The 8303-nt window shown below is 35.8% G+C and overlaps 1 protein-coding gene across 1 annotated transcript; it reads left to right on the forward strand.

Moving 5' to 3' along the window:
• Window positions 1-998: 998 nt before the first annotated feature.
• Window positions 999-2454, forward strand: LOC141691147 (uncharacterized). The gene is made up of 3 exons (XM_074495888.1): window positions 999-1614; window positions 1719-1981; window positions 2137-2454. The coding sequence occupies exons 1-3, from the start codon at window positions 999-1001 to the stop codon at window positions 2452-2454; spliced, it is 1197 nt and encodes a 398-aa protein (XP_074351989.1).
• Window positions 2455-8303: the final 5849 nt, after the last annotated feature.

Here is an 8303-nt window from a genome sequence, read left to right on the forward strand (position 1 = left end):
TGAACAAGGCATGCCCAAGAGATCCTTATCCCTTGCCTCACATCGATGCCATGATGGATTCGACGGCAGGACATGAATTGCTGACCTTCTTAGATGCTTCAAGTGGATTCAATCAGATATGAATGGACCCCTCCGACGTGGAGAAAACCGCATTTGTATCAGATAGAGGAATATATTGTTATCTGGCCATGCCATTTGGTTTAAGGAACGCAAGTGCAACCTTCTAAAGACTGGTGAACAAAATGTTCAAAGAGCAAATTGGACACAACATGGAAGTGTACACTGATGATATGGTCGTCAAATCGGTACATGCGGCTAATCACGTGAGGGACTTAGAAGAAGTCTTCGACATACTACGGTCCTACAACATGAAGCTTAATCCCTCCAAGTGCAACTTTACGGTCTCTTCAGGCAAATTCTTGGGCCATATGGTGACAAGGAGAGGTATAGAAGCAAGTCCTGACCAGATATCTGTTGTGATCAACCTGACGAGTACAACCTCCACTAAAGAAGTTCAAAAGCTCACAGGGTAGGTAGCCGCACTTAACAGATTCATCTCTCGATCATCTGATAGATGCAAACTGTTCTATGACGTGCTGCGAAAGAACAAAGGTTTTGATTGAACAGAAAAACATGAAGCAGCTCTCAACGAACTCAAAGAATATCTAATGACATCACCTCTGTTGTCAAAACTTGTACCCGGCGAAGTGCTTTATGTGTATCTGTTAGTCACAGAACATGCAGTTAGTGGTGTGTTGGTACGAGAAGAATCAAATCAACAGTCTCCAATCTACTACGTGAGCAGGAGCCTACTTGATGCAAAAACAAGATACTCTTCTCTGGAGAAACTTGTTCTAGCTTTGGCTACGACTTCTGCAAAATTACGCCACTACTTCGAATCTCACAAAATTTGTGTGAGAACAAATTATCATTTGAGAACAGTTTTGAGTAAACCGGAGTTGACATGACGCCTTGCGAAGTGGTCCATTCGTCTGAGCATGTATGATATCACGTATGATACACGGACAACTATTAAGTCGCATGCGTTGGCTGATTTCGTGGCAGAATTCAGCCCTAGCCTATTGAGTGGGGCTGACCAAGAATTACAACAGCTAGTGTCCAAGGCAGACGTGGAACCATGGACCCTGTACACAGATGGTGCCTCAAACATCAATGGAACTGGATTGGGACTCGTGCTGAAGTCACCACAAGGGGACATCATGGTATACTCCATATGCTGCGAATTCAAAGCCACAAACAACGAATCAGAATATGAGGCATTGATTGTTGGATTGACAACAGCCATTGATCTGAAGATTAACCATATTTGCATAAATTATGACTCTCTTCTCATTGTCAACCATGTCAAGGGGATTTATGAAGAAAAGGATGAGAAAATGACTGTTTACCTTAGAATCGTAAAAGAGTTGCAACACAAGTTCACCACGTTCAACATACAACAAATCTCAAGAGAACTTAACACACAAGCTGATGCCTTGGCAGGCCTAGGAGCTATATTTCGACATGAGAGTCTGACGAACATTCCAATCATTCACATCTTGAAGACCATAAGAGACAGAGAGGAGATAGAACAAGAAATCATGGCAGTAGAAAGTGACCCAACATCTGCAAAAGAAGATTGGATGCAAAAATATACAAATTATTTGACACAAGGCATTATCCCTGTTGAAACCTGTCATGTAAAGTATTACGCATAGGTTACTACTGGCTGTCACTCAAAGAAGATGCATTGAACTACGTAAAGAAATGCGATGCTTATCAAAGACATGCTCCACTCATACATCGACCATCAGAACAATTGCATCCAACCCTCCCATCATGGCCTTTTATGAAGTGGGGGATAGATATAGTAGGCAAGATGCCCCCAACTCCAGGACAGAAGGTGTATATGTTGGCAGTAGCGGACTACTTCTCTAAGTGGATCGAAGCAGAATCATTTAGACAAGTAAAGTCAAAGGAGGTAATATCCTTCATTGAAAGGAATATTTATACAAATTTGGTATCCCTGCTGAGATAATCTGTGACAACGGTTCCCAATTTATAAGCGACAAAACAGAAGCCTTTTTCCGACGATGGAACATCACTTTAACCAAATCAACACCTCGGTACCCTCAGGCAAACGGGCAAGCGGAGTCAAGCAACGAGATAATTATCAATAACCTGAAAAGAAGGCTATCTAGTTACAAAGGTAAATGGGTTGAACAACTACCATGGGTGTTATGGTCAGACAGGACTACCCCGAAAACGTCTACAGGACAGACGCCTTTTAGTCTAGTATATGGAACGGAGGCAGTATTGCCCACAGAAGTCTTGACACCTACAGCAAGATATGGGCTAGCTACATATGAATCTAATCATGTTGAGATGGCGCATGATCTAGACACCTTGGATGAGTCTCGTGACATGGCCAAATTACGATTAGCATCATCTTAACACAAGGTGGCCAACAGTTACAACAAAAATATCCACATAAGGACTTTTATGGTTGGTGACTTGGTCCTACGGAAGGTGTTCCCCAAAACTTCGGACACCAATGTAGGCAAGTTTGCTGACACGTGGGAAGGACCTTACCTCATTGATGATGTTGTAGGAAGAGGAGCTTACAAATTGTCAACATTGGACGGTGTCCAAGTCCCAAGGAGCTGGAATGCACATCATCTAAAGAAATACCATATGTAATTCTCTCTCTAATAAATCAGTCATCTAGGACTTAGTAGCATTTGAATAAGTCATTAGAATATTTGTTATTTGAGGATTTAGTTCGCACTTTGCATTCATAGGTATCCATTTTTACTTTGTGTTTCCTTTATTTCTCGAATAAAAAACATATGACTCTTTTCTATCATCTCTTTACACTACAATTCCATAATTTTAGCATGCTAAAGAATAACCAACAAGGGGCTGATCACCGCACTACGTGTCAACAAATTACATCCTGAAACAAACTTCGTAAAAAAAATACACGACGAGTAAGGGATACAACATCCGGAAACTTGTCAACACCATGTGAAAATTACATTTGAGTTTGCTTCAAGATGGGGAAGGCCTCTTAGCAACTCATTATAATGCATGCATCAACGAATAACAAAACATACAACAACTTAGAATGTTTATCCTATACATAAAATTATGAAATTACGAGTAAATGATTTTATGATCAAAAAATAACATGGTTCATATCACGTCAAACAACGGGAGAAATTAATTCAACACAAAGTCAATCCTTGAAAGAACATAAAGTTTGATGAATTAAAACATCAACTTCCCAAAACAAATGCACGAAGAAGAACAAGTCCAACAAGATAATTTAAAACAACGTATGCACAACAACTATGCAGTAATCAATTTTTTCCTGGGACAGGACTAGCAGGAATTGTTGCAAGAGGGGCCACAAGCTCACCCTCTTCATCAGGGGCCTTTAGCTCACCCTCTGCAAAATCCAAGTCATCGATTGCAAAGGCATCCCCTGGAAACTGCTCATTGTAGATCTTCACTGTCTCCTTCACGTCACAGAACTTCCACTCGCCATGAGCATACTCCAACATAGTCTCCACACGTGTGCACATGATTTGCTGTTTAGCAACTTTATTAGCCTCTTCACGCATCTCAGATTCCAAATTCCTTTTGAATTACTTTAGCTATCTTGAGTTTTTCAGCTGCCTTCTCAAGAGCAACACGAAGTTTTTCAGGACAGGCCTTCTGCTCCATTTCAAGTTGAGAAAACTTTTCAAACTCCTTTTCATAGAGTTCACAAAGAGCCATAGCATTTTGGAGAACTTGTCAAAGAAGAAAAATAGTGAGTGAACAAAACAAGATCATGAAGTAAAAAAACAACAAAAAGGAAAGATTGGATTGTACGTGAAAGGCGTGTCCAGATGTCTCATTGAGTGTTTGGCTGAACCTCTAGCTGAACAACCATCTATACTTTGTGGAAGTAGAAGATCTCCCAAATAAGGGGCAAACTGTGATGGCTTAGCATCAACCTCATAGCTATAAAAAACGAGAGGCATGAAGGAATCAGACTTGTCAAGATTGGAAGAACTGGAGGGACCTGTTTTGGTCTTTTTAGAAGGTGGGCTGAGAATTGTGGCTTTGGACGACTCGGTACCAGCAGATTTGTCATCCTGGAACCTCCTCGAGAACAAGTCCTTACTTGGCACTAAGAGAGGTTTTATCACGGGTGGTTTAAACTCTACAATCAAGTTAAAGGGTTCAATATATGTTAAGATCATGAGGGAAAAATACATGCATGCGAAGAGATACGATAACAAGATGAGGATACGAAGTATACCTTTTGCATAGGCACGACCGGAGCTCATCTCGAGTTGAATCCCTTCGTCTTTAGGGCTGTCATGTGATTCTGAATACAGACTCATCACAGAGTTTGAAGGTTTGACAACAGGGGTAATAGTAAGCTTGCTCCTAGTTCGACTGGAAGCACTCTTGTGAACAATCTTGTCGACTCCATCAGGTTCAACCTTTTTCTTACCTTTCTTCATCTTCAAAATATAGTCGTCGACGTCTACAAGACTGGCATTACGAATAGGCCTATGAAGGCAATTCGGCCACAATCTATCAGCAATAGGCAAAGCCAAAAAAATTTCAACATCTTTGGCAACAGCGTTCTCTTCATCAAACTCGAAGTTGAGATCTACAATATACGAGATTGATGCAATTAAAAGAAGAAAGAATAAAGACACATAACACGCAAAATAAAGAGAGCATGGCTTTTAAAAAAAAACAAGAAAGAGGGAAAATAACAACAAGAAGATATGGCAAGTACATGGAAATTCATCTCAATTGAAGAAACAGAATATGACATGCAATGAAAGTAATTGAAAATTAAGGGGATTTTCGTGATAACCTTTGGAATTCCAGCGATCCAGGAGACGGTCGGCTTCTTCACCCAAGGACTTCTTGTCAACGAAGAAGTAGTCCAGCTTCCAACCTCTATCATTTATATTGTCGTTGTTTAGGATCAATGGGCCACCCTTTAAATTGTTTGAAAAACAATACCTTCCGCCACTAAACTTCTTGAGCCCATAAGAATACTTCATGACATTGATATCAATACCCAGAGAATGCTTGGATTCGATGGCCTCCAGACAAGCCAGTGTTCTCCACGCCGATGGCATCAGTTGGTCGATGGAAATGTTAAGAGAGTTCAGGACGTCAACAACAAGATTGGGGAGAGGAAATACCATGCCGATCTTGAATGGATAATAATAGAAGCAAACCCAATTCTCCTTGTACCAGTCTGCATGCACCTCGGAAGGGGGAATTACAGCCACAACATCACTATGGAAGAGGAGCTTGGCCTATTCGAACTTTTCTTTTTTGAGGCTGTTAGCTTTGTTGTCGCAAGGATCTAAGATATTGGATGGAACCCATTCTAAATTCTCACTAGCATCATCAGTAGCATCAGCATTACGGGAAGCAGAGGCCTTATTTTATTTTTTCATCATGGTTGAAAAAGTAGAAGAAGGTGAGAAGCAAATGAATCTGGACGGGTGTGGGAAGAAGTATATATGAAATTGATTTGATAAGTTCGAAAAAACTTTGAGAAGTGAAAAGATGTAAAAGGATACGCTTGGGGAAAGGGATAAGCAATGAGAGAAATGAGGAGTCGTGTTAGGTTCAAGGAATGCAACTGTTGAATAAACTTATCAATTAAACTAATTGATAAGTTTAGGGGCTATTGTTGTGTCATGAAAAAATAGTAAGCAAATGGGTCAAAGTTGAAGTGGGCTGAGTTAAGACTTGTTGGGCCAAGAGACAGGATATGGGAAGTTGTTCAGCAAATGAGTAAAGGAGGCCCAAAGAAGAATTCAAAGCAAAGCCGAATTAATAGTGTAACGGCTGCAAGACTAATTCAGCAACTAACAAACATGCAAGTAGATAAGGGAGAAAAACAAGGATAATGGGAGGATAGGGGTGATTTTTGAATGAACTAATCACACTATAAAAATAGGGGAAAAGGAGGTCGAAGGAAGGACAACACATCGAGCAAAAAATCAGCATTTTAATCTTGTATTCTACTTCAAAAATATTGTAATCTTATTTAGTGAATTTGCTTGGTGGAACATATTTCACCCGCGGTTTTTACTTCTTCATGAGATTTTCCGTGTCAACAAAATCTCTACGTCTCATTTATTTTCTTCGATATTTAATCATTAACACATAAATTAAACTTAGAAATAAACCCGGTAAAAACACCAAAACACATGGTTGCATAAATCATGTAATTGTTGTCTACATAAATCATGGTTGCACAAATACTCGGAAAGGATTTTAGATTGTCAGGATAATGGCTTGATTCCTAAAACTATGTTTCATCAAAATCTCTTCTATATATAATAAGAGAACAAGGGTATAATTTGATGAGATTAAAAAGTCTCATTGAAGAGACTAAATTACCCATGTTTTTAATCTTTTATAATATTTATATAAAAGATATGATTTGTGGGAATCGAACTCAAGTTATTTCATTCAACTATACAACCTCTTACCGCTACACCGTATTGTCACAAATGTTTTTTATCATACATGTAATATGTAAGTGTGCTAAATGAATATTTTATTTAACTTTAAAGATACTTACTTGAATTCCACAAAAAAAAAAGGATAGTTAGTTGAATATTTGTACAGTTAATTTTAAAGAATTGAATTCCAAATATAAAATTAGGCATAGTACATAAATGGATTATTATCTTATTTATTAATCATTTTTTAGTTTGAAAATATATTTCATATATATTTAACATATTTTTTATTATAAAAAGTAATTAAAATGTACATATATAATTTTTTAAAAATATTGAAAAAAGAATCGCTTATATATAAATAATCTATATTGGTATTACATATTTAGATATGTTCGAATTATAATGAGTCAATGCATTTTAGAACTTGGCTTATTGTTCAAAACATACTCGAAATTTGACTACATGACCCGGCCGAATAAATCCTCACATTCTACGTTTAGTAAATTTAAATTACAAGCTCGGCGAGAATATTTTACCAATAATGTGAAATTTTTTAATATTTTATGTTAATATAAATTAATGTGTTTGAGGTCTTTATAGGATCAAGTCAATTGATTATTTATAATAAAATTACTAATTTCACTGGTAACGCATTTTTATTTTTGGGATTTATCCCAAATTTAAGAATATTTGAAATTTGAAATGAGATCTCACTAGATTTATTAAAACTACGATGATATATTAAATCGATTTATTTTTCATTTTTCACTTTAAAAAAACTAACTTGTTAAAAAGAATTCTTTTAGATCAGCAATATTCACTGATCAAGATAATATTGTACAAATATTTTAAATTATTCAAATAAAATTTATATCTATACTATATTGTAGCATTTGATTCAATATATTTTATATTATTTAAGGAAAAAAAATATATATTGTTCAATAATTTGAAGGAATTAACCAGTTCAACTGATATTTATAAAACTTTATCGAACTAAATTTTTTAATTTTAGAAGAATAGTATAAAATGTTATGAAATTATTATATGAAAAAATATTAGAGTCGTAATGAAAGAAACTTAAAAACGGTTAAATAATGATATAAATACAATTTTTTTTCGAATTCTTGAAAAAAATTATGAATATCAATAATAAGTCTTAAAAATATATAATTCATTTTTTATGTTATAACCATGATTGATACTCGGTTGCGTAAAAAATAGATATGGATTGTTTGTCAGTGATAATGTGAATACCAAATATAAATTATAGCAATTTATTTATTACATAATTTTAATTTTTGAATAATTATAAATGCATGTTATTTAAGTAATCAATTATCTCACTAGATGTTAATAATGATTATACATGTACATAAATCAGATATTTAGCATATAAATAATTGAAACCGTCATAATTAATAAGGGATGTAACGTACAATAATTTATATGCTAACACACACATATATATATAACTTAATTTTACTTTGTTAACAGTAGTGTAAATTAAAAACTAACATTTCCCATAAATACATACGTTGAATTTCAAAAACTAACTAGCATAATAACCCGTGCGAGGCACGGGTCATTTTATAGAGTTTTTTATGCATCATGCAATTATAATGTTTGTAGAACAACTCCAACAATATCCTTATATAGGCTCTTGAGTCAAATTTTGAAGAAATGGAGATAAAATTTCTCTTCAACAAACTTCATGTCCCCCTCTATAACATTAAAAGCTTCGAATACTTTCTCAGTTTTAGGAGTGAATATCACCTCAACTATTATTATATTATA

Source organism: Apium graveolens, chromosome 10 (genome assembly GCF_009905375.1).
Source record: "Apium graveolens cultivar Ventura chromosome 10, ASM990537v1, whole genome shotgun sequence".
Lineage (NCBI taxonomy): Eukaryota > Viridiplantae > Streptophyta > Magnoliopsida > Apiales > Apiaceae > Apium > Apium graveolens.

What these genes read in the sequence shown, in the direction of transcription:
- LOC141691147 (XM_074495888.1), top strand. Translation starts at nt 999, where the DNA reads ATGTATGATATCACGTATGATACACGGACAACTATTAAGTCGCATGCG. An exon ending in AGAAATCATGGCAGTAGAAA is followed by an intron (nt 1,615 to 1,718) that starts GTGACCCAACAT and finishes TATTACGCATAG; the next exon opens with GTTACTACTGGCTGTCACTC. An exon ending in GACAAGTAAAGTCAAAGGAG is followed by an intron (nt 1,982 to 2,136) that starts GTAATATCCTTC and finishes CGGTACCCTCAG; the next exon opens with GCAAACGGGCAAGCGGAGTC.